The sequence below is a fragment of the Entelurus aequoreus genome, linkage group LG23 (genome assembly GCF_033978785.1).
Source record: "Entelurus aequoreus isolate RoL-2023_Sb linkage group LG23, RoL_Eaeq_v1.1, whole genome shotgun sequence".
NCBI classification, from domain to species: domain Eukaryota; kingdom Metazoa; phylum Chordata; class Actinopteri; order Syngnathiformes; family Syngnathidae; genus Entelurus; species Entelurus aequoreus.
In genome coordinates this window covers 32,738,253-32,765,081 of record NC_084753.1, presented here as the reverse complement: position 1 = coordinate 32,765,081, position 26,829 = coordinate 32,738,253, and the positions used below count along the sequence as shown (strand labels likewise).

The 26,829-nt window shown below is 36.7% G+C and overlaps 1 protein-coding gene across 2 annotated transcripts in view; it reads left to right on the top strand.

Moving 5' to 3' along the window:
- The window catches only part of LOC133640984 (kinesin-like protein KIF13B), a 92,838-nt gene that overhangs the window by 8,003 nt on the left and 58,006 nt on the right, over positions 1-26,829 (top strand). For both annotated transcript variants that reach the window (XM_062034745.1, XM_062034744.1), the window contains exons 3-7: positions 667-760; positions 16,636-16,648; positions 16,726-16,786; positions 17,002-17,094; positions 25,597-25,777. In XM_062034745.1, the coding sequence (XP_061890729.1) occupies positions 667-760; positions 16,636-16,648; positions 16,726-16,786; positions 17,002-17,094; positions 25,597-25,777 (442 nt within the window). The remainder of the gene's footprint in view (positions 1-666; positions 761-16,635; positions 16,649-16,725; positions 16,787-17,001; positions 17,095-25,596; positions 25,778-26,829) is intronic.

Genomic DNA, 26,829 nt, shown 5'->3' with positions numbered 1-26,829 from the left:
AGTCAGCCATTTTTAAGCTCCTCGGCATACAGATGTATCACTCTGCTAGGAGAGCACAGCTTGTAATTTCAATGTAGATCATTGAATATCTTTGTTACACAGACAGTTGTGTTTGAACACGTTTGGATTGAAATATTTCCTTTGTAATGGGGAAAGTTGTTCATTAGCAGCGGAGCACATCCCGCCAGGGCGATGCAGGGCCCCGCAAGGGCCCCATTGAAATTGCTTTTTCCCCCTCTTCTATATGTTTGGACGCCTTTTTCAGGCCCTTAACATGAACGAAAAGTCCCCATATTTTGCAGGCGCGTCAGGTATGGCGAAAAATTTCATATTTTGGGGGTCCCAAAAATTTCATATTTTGGGGGTCCCAAAAATTACTTTTGGGATATATATATATATATATATATATATATATATATATATATATATATATATATATATATATATATATATATATATATATATATATATATATATATATATATATATATATATATATATATTGAATATAAAAATGGCCCTTGCATTTTTTTGATAGTTCAGTGTGCAGCCCTCAGTAGAAAAAGTTTGGACACCCCTGGTTTAAAGACTTCGACACTACTGTGTACTTATAGGCTTTTTTTCATGACCTTTGACCTTTGTCTGCTTCATTCTGCTTCCCACCAGAAAAAGATCTGAAGGCAAAGTGTGTGGTAGAAATGGATGCCAGTCAGACAATCCTGAATCCTGCCATGACAACGCTGAGCAAAGGAGACCCTCGGTAAGTTCCTCATTCATTCCTACTTCAAGGTCATTAGGGAATTAATTCCTACTTCAAGGTCATTGTGGATGTCATTACTGCTTCAAGGTCATACTGGAATTAATTCCTACTTCAAGGTCATTATGGAATTATTTTTTACTTCAAGATCATTATGAAATTCCTTTTTACTTCAAGGTCATTGTGGAATTCCTTCATACTTTAAGGTCATTGTGGATTTCATTCATATTTCAAGGTCATTATGGATGTAGTTCCTACTTCAAGGTCATTGGGGAATTAATTCCTACTTCAAGGTCATTATGGAATTCCTACTTCAAGGTCATTATGGAATTCCTACTTCAAGGTCATTATGGATTGAATTCCTACTTCAAGGTCATTGTGGAATTAATTCCTACTTCAAGGTCATTATCTACCTACCTCGATAGAGCGATAGTTAGATAGATATTCATCCATCATCATCATCATACAGTACATGCGCAGCCAAGAGCAGCTCTAGTAATGTGTAACCTGTTTTAAAACGGGTTTAATATAATTTATTTACCAAATTATAAGTTTCAAAAATCAGTTTGAATGGAGAATCGGTTCTCCATTGAATTGAATGGTGATTTGTTGTAGGTTCACATCCTTGTTATTTCGTGAAGCCCACAGTGCCTGATATTATTTATCTACAATTCATTAATTAATGATTATTTAGTAAGGTATTTATTGTCATTAAATGATTTTGATAATTGTTAGTTTCTTATTTGTGTATGTATTCCATTTCTCATTGACATGATTGAATAGATCAGGGCCCCCCAAACTATGGATCCGGCCCATGGGAAGTCCCACGTTAAAAACTTTATATATATATATATATATATATATATATATATATATATATATATATATATATATATATATATATATATATATATATATATATATATAAACATTTTTATACTGTGTATATATATATATTTTTTTATTATTATTTTTTAAAAGCTATACTTTATAATCCATTTTCTACCGCTTGTTACTCTCGGTGTCTCCTAACCGCTCAGGCAAATCATCCATCCATTTTCTACCGCTTGTCCCTTTCGAGGTCGCGGGGGTCCGCTAGAGCCTATCTCAGCTGCAAATCATATTGTCTAAAAATGCATTCTGTGTGTATCAGAGATGTTTTCAATAAGTGAGTCCCAGCAAGCCACTTCACTGGCTCCCCAATTCAAAATAAGTATTAAATGTACTAATATTATTATTACTATATCTTTTTATTCTTCATATTTTTATTTTTATTAAATTGTAGTGTTAAACTCATTTTGATGGTGGTATGGTATAATAGAGTTGTAATATAGTATGGTATAAAATGGTTGTAATATGGTATGGTGTGATATGGTTGTACTATGGTATGGTATAATATGGTTGTAATATGGTATGGTATGATATGGTTGTAATATGGTATGGTATAATATGGTTGTAATATGGTATGGTATGATATGGTTGTAATATGGTATGGTATAATATGGTTGTAATATGGTATGGTATAAAATGGTTGTAATATGGTATGGTATGATATGGTTGTACTATGGTATGGTATAATATGGTTGTATTATGGTATGGTATAATATGGTTGTAATATGGTATGGTATAATATAGTTGTAATATGCTATGGTATCATATGGTTGTAATATGGTATGGTATAATGTAGTTGTGGTATGGTATAATATAGTTGAGATATGGTATGGTATAATATGGTTGTAATATGGTATGGTATAATATGGTTGTAATATGGTATGGTATCATATGGTTGTAATATGGTATGGTATAATATGGTTGTAATATGGTATGGTATGATATGGTTGTAATATGGTATGGTATAATATAGTTTTAATATGATATGGTATAATATAGTTGTAATATGGTATGGTATAATATGGTTGTAATATGGTATGGTATGATATGGTTGTAATATGTTATGGTATAATATGGTTGTAATATGGTATGGTATAATATAGTTGTAATATGGTATGGTATCATATGGTTGTAATATGGTATGGTATAATGTAGTTGTGGTATGGTATAATATAGTTGTGATATGGTATGTTATAATATAGTAGTAATATGGTATGGTATAATATGGTTGTAACATGGTATGGTATAATATAGTTGTAATATGGTAGTGTGTAATATGGTTGTAAAATGGTATGGTATAATATTGTTGTAATATGGTATGGTATAATATGGTTGTAATATGATATGGTTGTACTATGGTATGGTATAATATGGTTGTAATATGGTATGGTATAATATGGTTGTAATATGGTATGGTATAATATGGTTGTAATATGGTATGGTATCATATGGTTGTAATATGGTATGGTATAATATGGTTGTAATATGGTATGGTATGATATGGTTGTAATATGGTATGGTATAATATAGTTTTAATATGATATGGTATAATATAGTTGTAATATGGTATGGTATAATATGGTTGTAATATTGTATGGTATAATATGGTTGTAGTATGGTATAATATGGTTGTAATATGGTATGGTATAATATGGTTGTAATATGGTATGGTATGATATGGTTGTAATATGTTATGGTATAATATGGTTGTAATATGGTATGGTATAATATAGTTGTAATATGGTATTTTATCATATGGTTGTAATATGGTATGGTATAATGTAGTTGTGGTATGGTATAATATAGTTGTGATATGGTATGTTATAATATAGTAGTAATATGGTATGGTATAATATGGTTGTAACATGGTATGGTATAATATAGTTGTAATATGTTAGTGTGTAATATGGTTGTAAAATGGTATGGTAAAATATTGTTGTAATATGGTATGGTATAATATGGTTGTAATATGATATGGTTGTACTATGGTATGGTATAATATGGTTGTAATATGGTATGATATAATATAGTTGTAATATGGTATGGTATCATATGGTTGTAATATGGTATGATATAATGTAGTTGTGATATGGTATGGTATAATATAGTTGTGATATGGTATGGTATCATATGGTTGTAATATGGTATGGTATAATGTAGTTGTGGTATGGTATAATATAGTTGCGATATGGTATGGTATAATATGGTTGTAATATGATATGGTATAATATGGTTGCAATATGGTATGGTATAATGTAGTTGTGATATGGTATGGTATCATATGGTTGTAATATGGTATGGTATAATGTAGTTGTGATATGGTATGGTATCATATGGTTGTAATATGGTATGGTATAATGTAGTTGTAATATGGTATGGTATAATATAGTTATGATATGTTATGGTATAATATAGTTGTAATATGGTAGTGTATAATATAGTTGTAATATGTTATGGTATAATATGGTTGTAATATGGTATGGTATAATATAGTTATGATATGTTATGGTATAATATGGTTGTAATATGGTAGTGTATAATATAGTTGTAATATGTTATGGTATAATGTAGTTGTAATATGGTATGGTATAATATAGTTATGATATGTTATGGTATAATATGGTTGTAATATGGTAGTGTATAATATAGTTGTAATATGTTATGGTATAATATGGTTGTAATATGGTTATAGTATGATATGGTTGTAATTAACAGATATATTCAATCACGTTCCAAATGTGTCTGAAATAAAACATATACAATTCAAAATGTTGACACGTGCATCTTGGTTTCTGTACGAAGAACACAAGCGATGGTGTCACTGACTATTATCGCTAAATGAATCTGTCGGCGACAAATGGTGTTAATTATTTCTGTGCACAACATGAATGAATGGCTGCACCCGACTAGTTCCTGTGACTTTAAACACAAGCTGTTGTTCTCAATGTGCCCTTTTGCATGGGAAAGATGAGGTGCACCCTGGGACGCATGGAGAGTGACTTCACTACCACTTTTAGATTGAAATACTTAGATTGAAATTGAAATAGATAGATTGAAATAGGGACGGCGTGGCGAAGTTGGTAGAGTGGCCGTGCCAGCAATCGGAGGGTTGCTGGTTACTGGGGTTCAATCCCCACCTTCTACCATCCTAGTCACGTTCGTTGTGTCCTTGGGCAAGACACTTCACCCGTGCTCCTGATGGCTGCTGGTTAGCGCCTTGCATGGCAGCTCCCGCCATCAGTGTGTGAATGTGTGTGTGAATGGGTGAATGTCGAAATACTGTCAAAGCGCTTTGAGTACCTTGAAGGTAGAAAAGCGCTATACAAGTATAACCCATTTATTTATTTATAAATACGTACCTAGCTACGTCACCGGTCTCCCTTAAGTCTACATGTTTACATTCTTATGTATTTTTCACAGTTAAAAAATGACAGTGAGAATTTGGTAAATACAGGAAGCTACCAGGATTTGCAGAGAATCAATCAAATGTGTTTGTCCAACTTCTTTTCGGACAATTGAATCTGTATCTAATAAATGAAAACATGAATTTTAGCATAGGAAAGTACGCTACTTATCTTGTTGCACCAACATCAAATTACCAGTAGAATGTAAAAAGAAGTTGACTCTATATTGCAGCTATTATCATATATATCTGATTTATAAGACTAAAACACTTCCAAAGTTTGTGAGTTAATAGATATGATCTAAATAGTATCAATCTCACAAAGATTCCCGAGACATTTCGAGAGATAATGAGCAAGCCAGTCACATGATCCGTGATGTAGAGGAGGAACCACAGATCCCTTCCCCATCAACAACAATCTCAGGAGATTTAATCGATCGCAACTGGACTGTTTGGTTTGTCTTAGAAGACGTTTCACCTCTCATCTGAATTGACTTAATCAGTTCATGATCTCAGACTTAGATTGGTCACATCTAGTCCGAGACTTAGATTGGTCACATCTAGTCTGAGACTTAGATTGGTCACATCTAGTCTGAGACTTAGATTGGTCACATCTAGTCTGAGACTTAGATTGGTCACATCTAGTCTGAGACTTAGATTGGTCACATCTAGTCTGAGACTTGGTTGGTCACATCTAGTCTTAGACTTAGATTGGTCACATCTAGTCTTACACTTAGATTGGTCACATCTAGTCTGAGACTTAGATTGGTCACATCTAGTCTGAGACTTAGATTGGTCACATCTAGTCTGAGACTTAGGTTGGTCACATCTAGTCTGAGACTTGGTTGGTCACATCTAGTCTTAGACTTACATTGGTCACATCTAGTCTGAGACTTAGATTGGTCACATCTACCGGTAGTCTTAGACTTAGATTGGTCACATCTAGTCTTAGACTTAGATTGGTCACATCTAGTCTTAGACTTAGTTGGTCACATCTAGTCTGAGACTTAGATTGGTCACATCTAGTCTTAGACTTAGTTGGTCACATCTAGTCTGAGACTTAGATTGGTCACATCTAGTCTGAGACTTAGATTGGTCACATCTAGTCTGAGACTTAGATTGGTCACATCTAGTCTGAGACTTAGATTGGTCACATCTAGTCTGAGACTTAGATTGGTCACATCTAGTCTGAGACTTAGATTGGTCACATCTAGTCTGAGATTTAGATTGGTCACATCGAGTATTAGACTTAGATTGGTCACATCTAGTCTGAGACTTAGTTGGTCACATCTAGTCTTAGACTTAGATTGGTCACATCTAGTCTGAGACTTACATTGGTCACATCTAGTCTGAGACTTAGATTGGTCACATCTAGTCTGAGACTTAGATTGGTCACATCTAGTCTGAGACTTAGATTGGTCACATCTAGTCTGAGACTTAGATTGGTCACATCGAGTATTAGACTTAGATTGGTCACATCTAGTCTGAGACTTAGTTGGTCACATCTAGTCTGAGACTTAGATTGGTCACATCTAGTCTGAGACTTAGTTGGTCACATCTAGTCTTAGACTTAGATTGGTCACATCTAGTCTGAGACTTAGATTGGTCACATCTAGTCTTAGACTTACATTGGTCACATCTAGTCTGAGACTTAGATTGGTCACATCTAGTCTTAGACTTAGATTGATCACATCTAGTCTTACACTTAGATTAGTCACATCTAGTCTTAGACTTAGATTGGTCACATCTAGTCTGAGACTTAGATTGGTCACATCTAGTCTGAGACTTAGATTGGTCACATTTAGTCTGAGACTTAGATTGGTCACATCTAGTCTGAGACTTAGATTGGTCACATCTAGTCTGAGACTTAGATTGGTCACATCGAGTATTAGACTTAGATTGGTCACATCTAGTCTGAGACTTAGTTGGTCACATCTAGTCTTAGACTTAGATTGGTCACATCTAGTCTGAGACTTAGATTGGTCACATCTAGTCTGAGACTTAGTTGGTCACATCTAGTCTTAGACTTAGATTGGTCACATCTAGTCTTAGACTTAGATTGGTCACATATAGTCTGAGACTTAGATTGGTCACATCTAGTCTTAGACTTACATTGGTCACATCTAGTCTGAGACTTAGATTGGTCACATCTAGTCTTAGACTTAGATTGATCACATCTAGTCTTACACTTAGATTAGTCACATCTAGTCTTAGACTTAGATTGGTCACATCTAGTCTTAGACTTAGTTGGTCACATCTAGTCTGAGACTTAGATTGGTCACATCTAGTCTGAGACTTAGATTGGTCACATCTAGTCTGAGACTTAGATTAGTCACATCTAGTCTGAGACTTAGATTGGTCACATCTAGTCTGAGACTTAGATTGGTCACATCTAGTCTTAGACTTAGATTGGTCACATCTAGTCTGAGACTTAGATTGGTCACATCTAGTCTGAGACTTAGTTGGTCACATCTAGTCTGAGATTTAGATTGGTCACATCTAGTCTGAGACTTAGTTGGTCACATCTAGTCTGAGACTTAGATTGGTCACATCTAGTCTGAGACTTAGATTGGTCACATCTAGTCTGAGACTTAGATTGGTCACATCTAGTGTTAGACTTGGATTGCTCAGTTCTAGTCTTACCGAAGGTATTCGGCCCGGAATATTCAAAATGGCAGACTGAATGTCATTTTGTGACATTTGAATTACATTTTCACATACTTTGCGTCAATATCAATCAATCAATCAATCAATGTTTATTTATATAGCCCTAAATCACAAGTGTCTCAAAAGGCTGCACAAGCCACAACGAAATCCGCGGTACAGAGCCCACATAAGGGCAAGGGAAAAACTCACAACCCCAATGGGATGTCGATGTGAATGACTTTGAGAAACCTTGGAGAGGACCGCATATGTGGGTGACCCCCCCCCCCCCCCCCCTAGGGGAGACCGGATGCAATGGACGTCGAGTGGGTCTGACATAATATTGTAAAGTCCAGTCCATAGTAGATCTAACATAATAGTGAGAGTCCAGTCCATAGTGGGGCCAGCAGGAGACCATCTCGAGCGGAGACGGGTCAGCAGCGCAGAGATGTCCCCAACCGATGCACAGGCGAGCGGTCCAACCCTGGTCCCGACTCTGGACAGCCAGCACTTCATCCATGGCCACCGGACCTGTGTTCCCCCCCGCCCCCCCTCCACAAGGGAGAGGGGGGCAGAGGAGAAAAGAAAAGAAACGGCAGATCAACTGGTCTAAAAAGGGGGTCTATTTAAAGGCTAGAGTATACAAATGAGTTTTAAGATGGGACTTAAATGCTTCTACTGAGGTAGCATCTCTAACTGTTACCGGGAGGGCATTCCATAGTATTGGAGCCCGAATAGAAAACGCTCTATAGCCCGCAGACTTTTTTGGGGCTCTGGGAATCACTAATAAGCCGGAGTTCTTTGAAAGCAGATTTCTTGCCGGGACATATGGTACAATACAATCGGCAAGATAGGCTGGAGCTAGACCGTGTAGTATTTTATACGTAAGTAGTAAAACCTTAAAGTCACATCTTAAGTGCACAGGAAGCCAGTGCAAGTGAGCCAGTATAGGTATATACTGTATATATATGTATATAAGTATATAAAAGTATATACAGTATAGGCGTAATATGATCAAACTTTCTTGTTCTTGTCAAAAGTCTAGCAGCCGCATTTTGTACCAACTGTAATCTTTTAATGCTAGACATAGGGAGACCCGAAAAATAATATGTTACAGTAATCGGGACGAGACGTAACGAACGCATGAATAAAGATCTCAGCGTCGCTAGTGGACAAAATGGAACGAATTTTAGCGATATTACGGAGATGAAAGAAGGCCGTTTTAGTAACACTCTTAATGTGTGACTCAAACGAGAGAGTTGAGTGGAAGATAATACCCAGATTCTTTACAGAGTCGCCTTGTGTAATTGTTTGGTTGTCAAATGTTAAGGTGGTATTATTAAATAGATGTCGGTGTCTAGCAGAACCGATAATCAGCATTTCCGATTTCTTGGCGTTGAGTTGCAAAAAGTTAGCGGACATCCATTGTTTAATTTCATTAAGACACGCCTCCAGCTGACTACAATCCGACGTGTTGGTCAGCTTTAGGGGCATGTAGAGTTGGGTGTCATCAGCATAACAGTGAAAGCTAACACCGTATTTGCGTATGATGTCGCCTAGCGGCAGCATGTAGATGCTACAGAGTTAAGCGCAAGAACCGAACCCTGGGGAACTCCACACGCTACCTTAACATAGTCCGATGTCACATTGTTATGGGAGACGCACTGCATCCTGTCAGTAAGATAAGAGTTAAACCAGGGGTGTCCAAACTTTTTCCACTGAGGGCCACACACGGTAAAATTTAAGCATACGGGGGCCATTTTGATATTTTTCATTTTCAAACCATAACAAAATATATAGATTTTTTTTTTAACCTTTAGGGCTCCCGGGGACCAATCAAGGGTCAAGGGTCTCAGTCATTAAAATGTTAAAAATAAGTCAAATTATTATTTTATTTTTTTACAGTATATCTCTATATCAACTTCAGGTTGATATCAAGTAAAAAAAAACAGGTTTTATGCCTTTTCTGTCAAAGACAACTTTGTTTTTTATAGTAAAACTGAAATATGCAGTATTTAGTAATTAGAGCCCTAAAAGGTCAATAATGCAGGACACCATTGATTTGAATTCTTTAATATTTTTGAGTAATCACAGTGAAAAGTTAAATCAAATCCCACTAAATATATTTGGGATCCAAAAGGTCTCCCACTCATAAAGTGATACATTTTTATTAGGTTTTTTTTACTTTTCACACTTAAATTACAAGATCAACTTCAGATATATCTGTCGATTTTACATTTGAACTATTATTTTGTTTGTTTTATGCTCTTTTGTCAAATAAAACTTTGATGTTTTTATATGGCAACCACACAATATATGCAATATTTTTTCCACATAAAACATTTTAAAGTGAAATTTTTTAAGTAATAATTCATTGTAATATAGATTTATTTTTTTTTTTTCTCGAGCAATGGCAAAAAATTTTTAAAAAAACAAAGACAAAAGAAAAAAAAACAGCCTGCATGGCAGCTTTGTGTCAACATTGCAACTTTTTCTCGTTAGATTTCACCTCATTCCACTGTTTTAAAATGTTTTTTTTAATTTTTGCAGTACTATCAATTTTGTAATTTTTGCAGAATGTGTGGGGGGCCGGTAAACGATTAGCTGCGGGCCGCACTTTGGACACCTCTGAGTTAAACCAATACAAGGCTAAGTCTGACATACCAATACGTGTTTTGATACGCTCTAATAAAATATTATGATTGACGGTATCGAAAGCGGCACTAAGATCAAGAAGCAGCAACATACTGTAGATGACGCATCAGAATCCATCGTTTGCAATAGATCATTAGTCATTTTTGCGAGGGCTGTCTCCGTAGAGTGATTTGCCCCGAAACCGGATTGAAAGGGTTCAAAGAAATTGTTAGACACTAAGTGTTCATTTAGCTGCTGTGCAACAATCTTTTCGAGGATTTTCGAAATAAACGGAAGGTTATTCAACCATATACAATACAATTGTATATGGTTGAACGGATACAACAAAACACAAATAAGCAAAATAAAGTCAACTTGATTTTACACTCTACTGCTACTTAAAAATAATATGTTCCTATATTGCGCTATCTACCGGGAACAATTTCCTATTTTGAACTTGTTTTGGGAAGAAAAGCAAACAAGCGATGGTGAAATGTTTTCCCCCAGTCATGTGTCGACAAGCTGTTGATCCACCTGGCAGTACTGCGCTCGTAACCCGCCTGTCTGGTTAGCTCCTGCTGCAGAGGGTGTGTCCTTCACTGCCCAGTCTTGTTTGGAACATTAACATGTACTCTAGCAGCCACCATTGCACTAAAAGCTATCTTTGACTGTATTTGACTTGATCTAATGACGGACATTGTTCATCACAAAAATACAACAATCAGTCTTATTACACCACGGAGCAAAGTATTGTGTCTGTGCTGTGTTTTTACATCCAGTTTACACGTGCACGTGGCAGAAAATGCTGTTGTATTTTATTTATTTTTATACATAAGTATGTATATTCACAACATATATACACTCGAGTTTGTACAGTACACCGGTACTAATAAAGTACTGCAGTCCTAATGAATTAAAAAAGATGTGGACATGATGGCGCGCTGTGATGACATTGTTGGTAACATGAGCCGAGTCGCATGTGAGTCAACACACACACAGAGCACTTACAAGCAGAATGTCGTGGAGACAAAAGAGGGACAATATTTTGGTTTACAAACTAACATTAAACGTGATGCTATAAACACTAAAGCAGGGGTCCCCAAACTTTTTGACTCGGGGGCCGCATTGGGTTAAAATAATTTGGCCGGGGGCCGGGCTGTATGTATATATATATATATATATATATATCTAAGATATATGTGTATATATATCTAAGATATATATATGTGTGTGTGTATATATATATATATATATATATATATATATATATATATATATATATATATATATATATATATATATATATCTAAGATATATGTGTATATATATCTAAGATATATATATGTGTGTATATATATATATATATTTATTATATATATATATATATATATATATATATATATATATATTAGATATATATATAGCGCACTTTCCGCGCGTGCGATGATGTCACGTTATCGATGAGAAAATGCATTTTTAGACAATATGATTTGCCTGAGCGGCTAGGAGACACCATGAGTAGCAAGCGGTATATTAGATATACAGGTGTATATATATATATATTTTATATATATATATTTTATATATATATATATTTTATATATATTAGATATATATATATATATATATATATATATATTAGATATATATATAGCGCACTTTCCGCGCGCGCGATGATGTCACGTTATCGATGAGAAAATGCATTTTTAGACTATGACGATGACACAATATGTTACTGCGTACGTCATTCTAATTAGGATCATTTGTTTGTTTACTTACTACTAAAAGACAAGTTGTCTAGTATGTTCAACATCTTATTTCATGACAACGTTCTTCTTTACTTGCAATAAGAATCATATGTTACATGAAATATATTCATCTTTTGAATCAGAAGTTGCCTAATCAGCAGCAATGTTTAATAAGTACAAGTATTGTCTTTACTATTGACTGTTAAATCATCAATACAGTGTGTCAGTGAGGCACCTGAACTGTCCTGCCTAGAAGGGCCTGTGGTCAGACAGGTTACTTATGAAATCCTTAATTCAACTGTTTGAGGCCAAAGCACATATTTGTCCTTATGAAAATATTGCAATGTACACTACCGTTCAAAAGTTTGGGGTCACCCAAACAATTTTGTAGAATAGCCTTCATTTCTAAGAACAAGAATAGACTGTCGAGTTCCAGATGAAAGTTCTCTTTTTCTGGCCATTTTGAGCGTTTAATTGACCCCACAAATGTGATGCTCCAGAAACTCAATCTGCTCAAAGGAAGGTCAGTTTTGTAGCTTCTGTAACGAGCTAAACTGTTTTCAGATGTGTGAACATGATTGCACAAGGGTTTTCTAATCATCAATTAGCCTTCTGAGCCAATGAGCAAACACATTGTACCATTAGAACACTGGAGTGATAGTTGCTGGAAATGGGCCTCTATACACCTATGTAGATATTGCACCAAAAACCAGACATTTGCAGCTAGAATAGTCATTTACCACATTAGCAATGTATAGAGTGTATTTCTTTAAAGTTAAGACTAGTTTAAAGTTATCTTCATGTAAAAGTACAGTGCTTTTCCTTAAAAAATAAGGACATTTCAATGTGACCCCAAACTTTTGAACGGTAGTGTACCACCAAACAAAAAGTATATACAGTATACAACAATATTTATTAGGTTAGATTACTATCATGTCTGTCCCCCAATCGCTAGTTTCCCAGTGTGCCACGTCAGCCGTTTTTTGGAATGTTTCCTACCGTTCTCAATCATTATGAGCGACAAGAAGACAGGTTTTGGTGGGTTTTTTTGCATTCTAACATGTAAAAATCGTCTCGTTCTTGGTGGCTAACAATGCAGCTAATGGCAGCAATTAATTCTTCCTCTAAATCACTTTAAAAATGCATGTCATGAAACACTTCATTTACGTTCTGTAACCTTTATAATAACCAAGTTGTAGTGACATTGTTATTGTAAGAGCGAACACTGAGGAACTGTTTTCTAGCGTACTAACACATCGGTATGCTACGGTATTAGCCGTAAAAGCTAACTACAGCTAGAGGTAAGCTAGCTTTTACGTCAAAACGAAACGCATTTGAGTTTGTAATACACAACACTGTGATAGAACACCATAGAGCTGATGTCTGCTCTCGTTTAGTGACTCCTTAGAGCTGATATCTGTTCTCGTTTAGTGACTCCTTCGAGCTGATATCTGCTTTCCTTTAGTGACTCCTTAGAGCTGGTATCTTCTCTCCTTTAGTGACTCCTTAGAGCTGATATCTGCTTTCCTTTAGTGGCTCCTTAGAGCTGGTATCTTCTCTCCATTAGCGACTCCTTAGAGCTGATATCTGCTTTCCTTTAGCGACTCCTTAGAGCTGCTACTCGCTGCCAGGTATCTCAGGAATGTGCTTGGCGGCCCAGTAGAGGACAAGACTTAAAGTTGCTCTTTCATAGGCCAACGACGCTCACACAGAGACGCCTTGTTTCACTTTGGGCGGCCATCACTACTTTTCTTCATTGACATGTCTGCTTGCTTAGACAATCACATTATTGCAATAAATACAATATTACAGTATGAATATAAACATACATAATCTATCTACTAACTCTGCTCTTACTTTGTTCATTGTCCAGTTAAAACTCGATCATTTTTTATTTCTGTCCACCTCTGGTGAACTGTGCCAATGCTTTTAAAATACTCTTTACATGTTCCAGTGGGACACCTAAACTGTCCCGCCTAAAAGGGCCTGAGGTCAGATAAGAATGACTGGTTGGGAAAAGTACCGTTGATAAAAACGTGTCACTTCAAAGACAATGACTTCAAAACATTTCAAGGAAAACATATTTGACTCATTGTCTTTGTAAAAACAAAAAAGTGATCTTTTACTATCTGGATGAAAATAAAAAGTACTACTATTGTGTGAGTGTGTATTGCCATGAAATCAACAGATTAACCAAAGGTCAGAAGTTTTTGGTAACACTTTAGTATGGGGAACATATTCTAAGTAACAAAGACTTAATTAAGAGTTGTTTGGACACGAGGGGAACATATTGTAAGTAACAGACTTAATTTAGAGTTATTTGGTTAGGGTTAGGGTTAGAAGGTTAGGGTTGTTGTATAATAAGGCCATGCAGAATAAGGCATTGATAAGTACTTAATAATGACTATTTAAGAGCCAATATGTTACTAATTTGCATGTTAATAAGCAACTAATTAATGGTGTAAATGTTCCCTATACTAAGGTCAGAAGTTTTTGGTAACACTTTAGTATGGCGAACATATTCTAAGTAACAAAGACTTAATTAAGAGTTATTTGGACACTAGGGGAACATATTGTAAGTAACAGACTTAATTAAGAGTTATTTGGTTAGGGTTAGAGGGTTAGGGTTGTTGTATAATAAGGCCACGCAGAATAAGGCATTAATAAGTACTTAATAATGACTATTTAAGAGCCAATATGTTACTAATTTGCATGTTAATAAGCAACTAATTAATGGTGAAAATGTTCCATATACTAAGGTCAGAAGTTTTTGGTAACACTTTAGTATGGGGAACATATTCTAAATAACAAAGACTTAATTAAGAGTTATTTGGACACTAGGGCAGGGGTCGGGAACCTTTTTGGCTGAGAGAGCCATGAAAGCCAAATATTTTAAAATGTATTTCCGTGAGAGCCATATAATTATTTTTTTTAACCCTGAATACAACTAAATGCGTGCATTTTTAAGTAAGACCAACATTTTTAGAGTATAATAAGTCTCTCGTTCTCTTTAATAACATTGTTATTCTGAAGCTAACCAATAATAAATAAAATACTTCTTGCCATTAATGCGACTTCTTGAACAGGTGCGGTACAAAACGGATGGATGGATTAAAATGCATGAGAATGTTTTATATTTTGAACGTTATTTTTAACACTGTGATTACCAGCGGAATTATTCAGTACTTATCCTGTTAAGTAATGTCAGCTAAGATTTATCTGAGAGCCAGATGCAGTCATCAAAAGAGCCACATCTGGCTCTAGAGCCATAGGTTCCCTACCCCTGCACTAGGGGAACATATTGTAAGTAACAGACTTAATTAGAGTTATTTGGTTAGGGTTAGGGTTAGAGGGTTAGGGTTGTTGTATAATAAGGCCATGCAGAATAAGCCATTAATAAGTACTTATTAATGACTATTTAAGAGCCAATATGTTACTAATTTGCATGTTAATAAGCAACTAATTAATGGTGAAAATGTTCCCTATACTAAGGTCAGAAGTTTTTGGTAACACTTTAGTATGGGGAACATATTCTAAGTAACAAAGACTTAATTAAGAGTTATTTGGACACTAGGGGAACATATTGTAAGTAACAGACTTAATATAGAGTTATTTGGTTAGGGTTAGAGGGTTAGGGTTGTTGTATAATAAGGCCATGCAGAATAAGGCATTAATAAGTACTTAATAATGACTAATTAAGAGCCAATATGTTACTAATTTGCATGTTAATAAGCAATGAATTAATGGTGAAAATGTTACCGAAGTTTTCGGGCATTCTGAACCCAAACGGCTACTAAAGTATTCAGGCTTTGTCATGCGTCGAGTTGGTCAGACGCAAACGTTTATTTACATACCTTAATTGTTTCCAAAGTGTCTGTAACACGGCAGTAAAACGGCTGATCAAACAAAACAGAGGTCATGGTCATGGACCCACTAGTTGCGGAAGATAGCTCTCCAATCAGCTAAACGGACTCAATAAATCCACAGTGACGTTTTGGTAAAATTACAAAACTGAAACAATACAAAAAGAATGCCATTGTAAGTTATTAACACTGACACTCGTAAACGTGTTAGCATATTAGCTAATGCTAACAACGCTAGCTTGATTACATTACGATAACACATCCAAATATGCATGAAAACGCTCCTACAGACATCACACATGGTACGGTTTAGTAAGCAAGAATTGTTTTAGTTATGTTGCGAAGCTTGCAAACGTTGCTATAGACGGCTAGAATACAAAACAGGACTTCTATTTCCGGTTAAAGGCTCAGTCTAAACAGAAAAGCATATTAGCACCTGCAGTGAGCAAACTCGTCCAAAAGATGGCGCCATAGCATAAGCAATAACACACCGTTTAAGTGTATTTGGTTTGTTTTTCTCAACTATTTTCACAATGACCACCAGTGAAGAAATATCCATAAATGAGCCGTTTTATAAGCCGCAGGGTTCAGAGCCTAGGAAAAAAAGTAGCGTCTTATAGTCCGGAATTTACGGTATTTGGCTCTGGATGCATTTCATTTCCACTCCTACTGACATTTTCATCTCTTTCTCCTCAGGAATCAGCCAAAAGTACGTATTTTCACATAAAAAATGTCTCATTTGTGTTTTCAGAGTCTAGTAGAGTATTTGTTTGTGTGTGCCATCAGGTGTTTGCCTACGATCACTGTTTCTGGTCCATTGATGAAACTCAGAAGGACAAGTTTGCAGGTTTGCTTTTTATCTGACTTTTGCGTTTCAGTCATTTCTTCAGCTGAACTCGTTATGGAGTGAGGGCAAGAGATTCACCGTGTGGTGCACCATGTCCATTGTCCGCCATCTTCCCATGTTCAGATGAAACATACTTTGTCTGGGTCTTTGTTTCTCTATCTGTTCAAGTTCATTTGAACGTGCAACGTGCCTCCAGCGTTTGTTGATGTGTGCAGGACAAGAAGTCGTGTTCCAATGCCTTGGCGAGAGTTTGCTTGACAACGCCTTCATGGGGTACAACGCCTGCATCTTTGCTTACGGGCAAACAGGTAAATCTAACACTACATCAAAATAAGTATGCATTAAAACTAGAGTTGGGTATCGTTTGAATTTGAACGATTCCGATTCTTTGATTCGATTCCGATTCCTGCCCATTCTCGATTCCGGTTCTTTTAAGGGGCAGGGTCAAAAAAAAGTTTAGGATATTTTAAATGAGCTAGCTAACCTGCAGTCTTTCTGAATGAAATAGTGAAGTGAAGTGAATTATATTTATATAGCGCTTTTTCTCAAGTGACTCAAAGCGCTTTACATTGTGAAACCCAATATCTAAGTTACATTTAAACCAGTGTGGGTGGCACTGGGAGCAGGTGGGTAAAGTGTCTTGCCCAAGGACACAACGGCAGTGACTGGGATGGCGGAAGCGGGGATCGAACCTGCAACCCTCAAGTTGCTGGCACGGCCACTCTATCAACCGAGCTATACCGGTTATAGTCTGACATTCTCCATCAAATTTTAATTCTATTAACTTTTTATGAACTTTACTATAAATTCCTCACAGGGCTGTTTTCAACTAGAATATAAATATCAAATCTATGAACTTGAATATAAATATTATAAATTATGAATACATTTTCCCAGGGGTACACTTTCCTCAAGAGAGCTTTATTTGTGAAAACCTCATGAAAACACCTTTACACATAAGTGTATGATGCTGCAGGAAACCTCATGAAAACACATTTACACACACAAGTGTATGATGCTGCAGGAAACCTCATGAAAACACATTTACACATAAGTGTATGATGCTGCAGGAAACCTCATGAAAACACATTTACACACAAGTGTATGATGCTGCAGGAAACCTCATGAAAACACATTTACACACAAGTGTATGATGCTGCAGGAAACCTCATGAAAACACATTTACACATAAGTGTATGATGCTGCAGGAAACCTCATGAAAACACATTTACACATAAGTGTATGATGCTGCAGGAAACCTCATGAAAACACATTTACACACACAAGTGTATGATGCTGCAGAAAACCTCATGAAAACACATTTACACATAAGTGTATGATGCTGCAGGAAACCTCATGAAAACACATTTACACATAAGTGTATGATGCTGCAGGAAACCTCATGAAAACACATTTACACACACAAGTGTATGATGCTGCAGGTACTTAAAAATGTTACCGTGCTCCCACTGATGGGCTAACCTGGTGCAGAAAAGCAAATAAACAATAAGAAACAACTTGCAAAACCCAGTCCAGATTAGCAGCAGGTACAGTATAAAATCAGAGACAGTTCTTGTTTAGGAAAATGACCATATCCGCCTTCTCAGGCAGGATGAATGAGCGTTCTGGACAGATAGTGTCTCCTGCTGTGGAAAATACACGTTCGCTGGGTGTGGAAGAAGCTTGAACGCATAAGTATGAGAAAGCGAGATCTGACAGCAAAGGATAAGTCTTTTGTTGGTTCCACCGGACCACCACCATGCAGCAGGGTCGTCAGACATAAGTATCGGTGGAACGTCCTGGTACATCTGCAGCTCTCTCTCCACTCGTTTCTTGATGGACATGGAGCTCTGTTATTTCGCGGTTATTTCATTTTTTTTTATAAAGTAAAGCCACACTTTCGACCGCCGACGCCCGCTATCCATGCTTGAGCTTGACTGACTCGCTCGGCTATGCTAACACTTCCGGCGGTGGGCGCTTCTTCGTTGGTGTTCAGTGTCTTCTTCTTCCGGTTCGGCGGACATATTTTTTTCCGGTCGGCTGACTGGGTATCGAAACTAGGAATCGAAATTTAAACTTTTGAACGATTCCGGGAGAATCGGAAAGTTAGTCCCGGTTCCAATCAATACTGGATACCCAACCCTAATTAAAACTGACCTGAAAGCAGTCTTCTGCTAGTAGCTTTACAGACCGCTATAACCCAGCCTTAAAGCCCCACTTAAGAACTTTCGGTTTTGGTTGATTTTGGTGGCAGTAGTGTTTTGCCAGACCACATTTCCCATGAGGACTAGCGCATGATGTCCGCTGTAATATTGTCACAAATATTAGGTCTCTAATAGCTATGCTGATGTTAAATAGTAGACACTGTCTAGAAATAATCTTGGACTTCGCTACAAACACGACGCTACTACCAAGACTGTATCGAGACGGATACAGGTTCGAAGAAAGAAAGACCGGCGGGAGAGCTTTTACGAAGGAAGTAGTGTGGAACTGCAAACTATCATTAGCATTAGTATTTTGAGTAGAGATGTCCGATACTGGCTTTTTTGCCGATATCCGACATTGTCCAGCTCTTAATTACCGATTCCGATATCAACCGATACGATATATACAGTCGTGCAATTAACACATTATTATGCCTAATTTTGTTGTGATGCCCCGCTGGCTGCATTAAACAATGTAACAAGGTTTTCCAAAATAAATCAACTCAAGTTATAGAAAAAAACTGCCAACATGGCACTGCCATATTTATTATTGAAGTCACAAAGTGCATTATTTTTTTTAACATGCCTCAATACAGCACCTTGGAATTTGGGACATGCTCTCATAGCATAAGGAGGTTGAGGGGGGGGGTGTATATTGTAGCGTCCCGGAAGAGTTAGTGCTGCAATGGGTTCTGGGTATTTGTTCTGTTGTGTTACGGTGCGGATGTTCTCCCGAAATGTGTTTGTCATTCTTGTTTGGTGTGGGTTCACAGTGTGGCGCATATTTGTAACAGTGTTAAAGTTGTTTATACGACCACCCTCAGTGTGACCTGTATGGCTGTGGACCAAGTATGCCTTGCATTCACTTGTGTGTGTGAAAAGCCGTAGATATTATGTGATTGGGCCGGCACGCAAATGCAGTGCCTTTAAGGTTTATTGGCGCTCTGTACTTCTCCCTACGTCCGTGTACCACTCCGTACAGCGGCGTTTTAAAAAGTCATACATTTTACATTTTGATACCAATAATTTCCGATATTACATTCCAAAGCATTTATCGACATCTATCATTTTGAGTTTAGCAGGAATAGAGCCAAGGCAGTTTTGGTCTGAATTTCCTCGTCTTTGAGCTCACGCCAGCCAGTGAAAGCCGGGGCAATGATGATCCTGACTGTCCCTTTATCCGGGTGAGCTCCGTGTCTCCTCGGATAAAACTTTTCACTTCTTTGGTTGTTTTGGAGCTATGACCATTATAGCAGTAATTGCACGTAGGCATTCGCATCCACTTACGTCTTTTTAATGGACAAGAAGTCGTGTTCCAATGCCTTGGTGAGGGTTTACTTGACAACGCCTGCATCTTTGCTTACGGGCAAACAGGTAAATCTAACCCTACATCCAAATAAGTATGCATTAAAACTAAGGCAGAAACGACGCGTCGACGTAGTCGACGTCATCGATTACGTAAATACGTCGACGCCGTTTTTGTGCGTCGACGCGTCGCATATTTACGTCACACTACCGTCATGGCGGAGCGCAAAGCAGAAGAGGGGTGCGAGCGAGGGGAAAAAAGCACGCCAAAAGTGTGGGAGTATTTCAATAAACGGCCTAATAATGTTGTTGTATGCACACTGTGTCGAGCGGAAATGGCCTATTACGTCACACTACCGTCATGGCGGAGCGCAAAGCAGAAGAGCGGTGCGAGCGAGGGGCAACAAGCACGCCAAAAGTCGTCAAAAGTGTGGGAGTATTTCAATAAACGGCCTAATAATGTTGTTGTATGCACACTGTGTCGAGCGGAAATGGCCTGTCATAGCAGCACAACGGTACGGGGGCTTCGGTTCGGTTCGGAGGTGTACCGAACGAGTTTCCACACGGACATATTAAGTAGCGTAGCGCACGTTGTGTAAACAATGCACACCGAGGCACAACACACGGCATGTTAGCAACGACCGGGCTACTACAACAAATAAAAAGCCAGAGCTGGAAGACCCTCCTGCCTCGTTAAGATCTCCCGTTTGGGAACACTATGGCTGCGCATTGCGGAGGACGGAGGTTTGCCGACATTGTTCAGCAGCGGTAAGGCATGCTTCTGCCAACACGTCAAACATGCTAACCCATTTGAAGCGTCACCACCCCCAAGTAAACATCTCTTCAACAAAGAAAGACGAGCAAACAGCTCCCACCTCTTACTGCCAAATTAGGCAGGCTGGGGGGGGGGGAGAAAAGTTAATCTGAGGCTGAGTTGACTTGAAACTGTTTAATGTTGCACTTTTTATATGTAGAAGAAAAGTTTTGTCATTTTATTTAATCTGAGCAACAACTTCCATCCATCCATATTCTTCCGCTTATCTGAGGTCGGGTCGCGGGGGCAGCAGCCTAAGCAGGGAAGCCCAGACTTCCCTCTCCCCAGCCACTTCGTCCAGCTCTTGATTAACGTGGACCCCAATTTAAACAAGTTGAAAAACTTATTGGGGTGTTTATCTTTATTTTTGCACATTTTAAAGCAAAATAAGCAATACTTTTACTTTTGAAATGCTCATACTATTGCAGAATATTAAGATTTGCGCTGGATGTTTACTTTTATATTTGCACATTAAAAAGCAAATAAGATACTATTAATTTTGTTAAATGTTAAAAGTTTTAAATGTTTACATTGTTACAGAATATTTTGTCATGTTGTTGTCAATGTTGACTGAGTGGCCATACTTTTTTTTTTGTAAATAAAAGCCATGCCTTTTGAAAAAACTGGCCTACATTTATTTTTTCATCTTCATTTTAAATAAAAAAAATAATCGGCAAAAGGAAAAATAATCTATAGATTAATCGAAAAAAATCTATAGATTAATTGAAAAAAATAATCTATAGATTAATCGATAGAAAAATAATCGTTAGCTGCAGCCTTAATTAAAACTGACCTGAGACCATTCTTCTTCTGCTAGTAGCTTTACAACAGGAAGACCGCATTTCCCATGAGGACTAGCGCATGATGTCCGCTGTAATATTGTCACAAATATTAGGTCGCTAATGGCTATGCTGATGTTAAATAGTAGACACTGTCAAGAAATAGTCTTGGATTGCGCTACAAACATGACGCTACTACCAAGACTGTATCGGTGCGGATGCAGGTCCGAAGAAAGAAAGACCGACGAGAGTGTTTTTCCGAAGGAAGCAATGTGGAACTGCAAACTATCATTAGCATTACTATTTTGATTTGAGCATGGAAAGTCACTTAGTAGTTTAGCAGGAACAGAGCCAAGGCAGCTTTTGGTCTGAAATTCCTCGTCTTTGAGCTCAAGCCAGCGAGTGAAAGCCAGGGCAATGATAATCCTGACTGTCCTTTTAAGCTCCGTGTCTCCTCGGATAAAACTTTTCGTTTCTTTGGTTGTTTTGGAGCTTTGACCATGATAGCAGTAATTGCACGTATGTGTTCGCTTCCACTTCCGTCTTTTTAACGAATGGTGAAAGGGTGAGTGGCGTATGTCGTAAAGCAAGTCAGCACATTTGTAGTTTTTTGCGTGTCAGGGTTCCTGCCCCCCTCCTCAAAGTCACTAAGTGATGTGTGCTCTCGCCTCAGACTCCAACCTAGAACACCGGCGTCTTCTCGTTATACCAACATCCAAACCCCAATGAGGCATCAGGAGAGTAGAAAACCTGTCCGAGAACTTCCTGTAGACCAAAGTCCTGATTCTTATACTTGAACGTGTCCAAAATGTTGCCATTTTGGTACCACGGCTGGTTATTTTATTGAACAAATACAATTAATTGATTAACAGTTATATATGAAAACAAAGCTAAGATGGTTTGTTCAAGTAGCTTATTAGCACAGGGGTGTCCAAAGTGCGGCCCGGAGCAAATTTTTAAACGGCCCGTGGCACACTCGTTAGCATTCTAATATCAGCATGCTAGCTTTTTTTGCTAAATTTACAGGTATACACCGCGGCATCAAATTTTTCTGTTCCTTGACAAATGATGAGTTTTTTTAGCCAATTTTGTAGGTACACACCTCCGGTCATATTTAACTACCGGTACTTGATGCATGCTAACGTTAGCATGCTCGCATTTTAAACTAATTTTTTCAGGGACACACCTCAGTGTAATATATTTTGGTACTTGACGCATGTTACAGTTTGCATTTTAGCATGCTAATATTAGCATGCGTGATTTTTGTAATCTAATTTAGCAGGTGTAGTGTCATATATTTTGGTATTTCACTGTAATCATGTTAGCGTAGTACTGTTAGCATGCTAGCTTTTTTGCTGATTTTACAGGTATGCACCGCGGCATCAAATTCTTTGACGAATGACACCTGATAGCATGCTAGCTTTTTTTAAGCTAATTTTATAGGTACACACCTCCAGTCATACTTTAGTACTTGATGCATGCTAACGTAAATGCGATACAGACCCCCTCAGGCCATGACAGAGGTGTCATTCAACTCGCCGTAAGTCCACGTATCATCCCAAAAGTTATGAAAACATTTTATGAAGCTTGAAAAGTTACTTTGTGCTGCTTTAACTCCCACCTGAAACGAGCACATTTTCTCCTATTTGGCTTTGCCCAAAATATGAACAGTTCTTGGGGAAAAAAGCATCAAAATAGCAACAAAAACGACAAGACAAGAATGACAACGCAACAAAAGGTGACAACACGGTACTAGTGCAGCAAAAATGTGTCAAACGCAATAAATAAGCCTAAAAAAGCTACAGAAAAGTGATAAAGCGATATTAAAGCTACAAAAGTCGACAACAATGTGGCCAAAATTGAAAAAGAAGGTGAAAAATGCCCCGACAACTAAGGAAACGTTTCAGTTTTGTCGGTCTTTTAAACATTTTTGATAAGAGACTATAGTGAAGTCAAAGTCCTGATGACTAAGAGTGGTATCTTCATTATATGTATACTTGCAGTGTGTATATAAAACATAGTACATATTGCTATGAAGGTGTCTGTTACTACATTATATATATACTTGCTGTGTGTATATTGTACATATTACATATTGTTATGAAGGTGTCTGTTACGGTATTATATATATATATATATATTTGCAGTGTGTATATTGTACATATTGTTATGAAGGTGTCTGTTACGGTATTATATATATATATATATATATATATATATATATATATATATATATATATATATATATATATATATATATATATATATATATATACTTGCAGTGTGTATATTGTACATATTGTTATGACGGTGTCTGTTACTACATTATACATACTGTATACTTGCAGTGTGTATATTGTACATATTACATATTGTTATGAAGGTGTCTGTTACTACATTTTATACATATATATATATATACTGTACATATAGATATATATATATACAGTATATATATATATATATATATACTTGCATTGTGTGTATATTGTACATATTGTTATGAAGGTGACTGTTACTGCATTATATATATACTTGCAGTGTGTATATTGTACATATTACATATTGTTATGAAGGTGTCTGTTACTACATTATATATATATATATATATATATATATATATATATATATATATATATATATATATATATATATATATATACTGTACATATAGATATATATATACAGTATATATATATATATACTTGCATTGTGTGTATATTGTACATATTGTTATGAAGGTGACTGTTACTGCATTATATATATACTTGCAGTGTGTATATTGTACATATTACATATTGTTATGAAGGTGTCTGTTACTACATTTTATATATATATATATATATATATATATATATATATATATATATATATATATATATATATATATATATATATATATATATACTGTACATATAGATATATATATACAGTATATATATATATATATACTTGCATTGTGTGTATATTGTACATATTCTTATGAAGGTGACTGTTACTGCATTATATATATACTTGCAGTGTGTATATTGTACATATTATATATTGTCATGACGGTGTCTGTGACTACATTATATATATATATATACTTGCAGTGTGTATATTGTACATATTACGTATTGTTATGAAGGTGTCTGTTACTACATTATATATATATATATATATATATATATATATATATATATTCATATATATATATATATATATATATATTCATATATATATATATATATATATATATTCATATATATATATATATATATATATATATATATATACTTGCAGTGTGTATATAAAACATTGATGGAGGGTTTTGAAATAGTTTTTGAGACTTTGATGACTACAACGGTGACCAACATTAGTCACATCTTCCAGGCGTTTATCATCTTTAAAAAATAAAAAAAGATGTCTTCTTGTCTCTCATTATGATTGTGAACGATAGGCAACGTTCTAAAAAAAGTGCAGTTCCTCTTTAAGTACAATACTTAACACTGGTCATGTCAGTAGTTGCTGATACTGAAACACGACAAAGAATATCAGTCCAATACTTAATAAGTATATCATGAAAACTCAGGAATGTATGACTTATAAAGGCAAGTATTATTAATTGACTTATGTAAGATAGGTAGGAAGATTTACAGTGTGGCTCTTCCTGTACTTGTTCCTCTACCTGTTCCTCTACCTGTACCTGTACCTGTACCTGTCCAGGTTCTGGGAAGTCGTACACCATGATGGGTTCTGCAGAGCAGCCTGGTCTCATCCCTCGCCTGTGCAGCTCCTTGTTCTCCAGGACTGTGCAGGAGGCTCGGGATGGAGAGAGCTTCACTGTGGAGGTTTCCTACATGGAGATCTACAACGAGAAGGTCCGGGACCTGCTGGACCCAAAAGGGTGAGAAAGACACTTGTGATAGCAGGTGAATTCATCCTCCTGAATGACGGCTCCATCAAGATTCTTGTCAAGAGACGTGTTGTGTGACTAGATCCTTCGTACACTTTTTGGCTAGTAATATTAAGTACACATGTGTTCCTGTGTACTTACTACTTCTACTGGCTAGTAATAGTAAGGACACGTGTTCCTGTGTACTTACTACTTCTACTGGCTAGTAATAGTAAGTACATATGTGTTCCTGTGTACTTACTACTGCTACTGGCTAGGAACAGTAAGTACGTGTGTGTTCCTGTGCACCTACTACTTCTACTGGCTAGTAATAGTAAGTACATATGTGTTCCTGTGTACTTACTACTTCTACTGGCTAGTAATAGTAAGTACATATGTGTTCCTGTGTACTTACTACTTCTACTGGCTAGTAATAGTAAGTACATATGTGTTCCCGTGTACTTACTACTTCTACTGGCTAGTAATAGTAAGGACACGTGTTCCTGTGTACTTACTACTTCTACTGGCCAGTAATAGTAAGTACATATGTGTTCCTGTGCACCTACTACTTCTACTGGCTAGTAATAGTAAGTACATATGTGTTCCTGTGTACTTACTACTTCTACTGGCCAGTAATAGTAAGTACATATGTGTTCCTGTGCACCTACTACTTCTACCGGCTAGTAATAGTAAGTACATATGTGTTCCTGTGTACTAACTACTTCTACTGGCTAGTAATAGAAAGTAGATATGTGTTCCTGTGCACCTACTACTTCTACCGGCTAGTAATAGTAAGTACATATGTGTTCCTGTGTACTAACTACTTCTACTGGCTAGTAATAGAAAGTACATATGTGTTCCTGTGTACTTACTACTTCTACTGGCTAGTAATTTGCAAGGACACGTGTTCCTGTGTACTTACTACTTCTACTGGCTAGTAATAGTAAGTACATATGTGTTCCTGTGTACTTACTACTGCTACTGGCTAGTAACAGTAAGTACATGTGTGTTCCTGTGCACCTACTACTTCTACTGGCTAGTAATAGTAAGTACATATGTGTTCC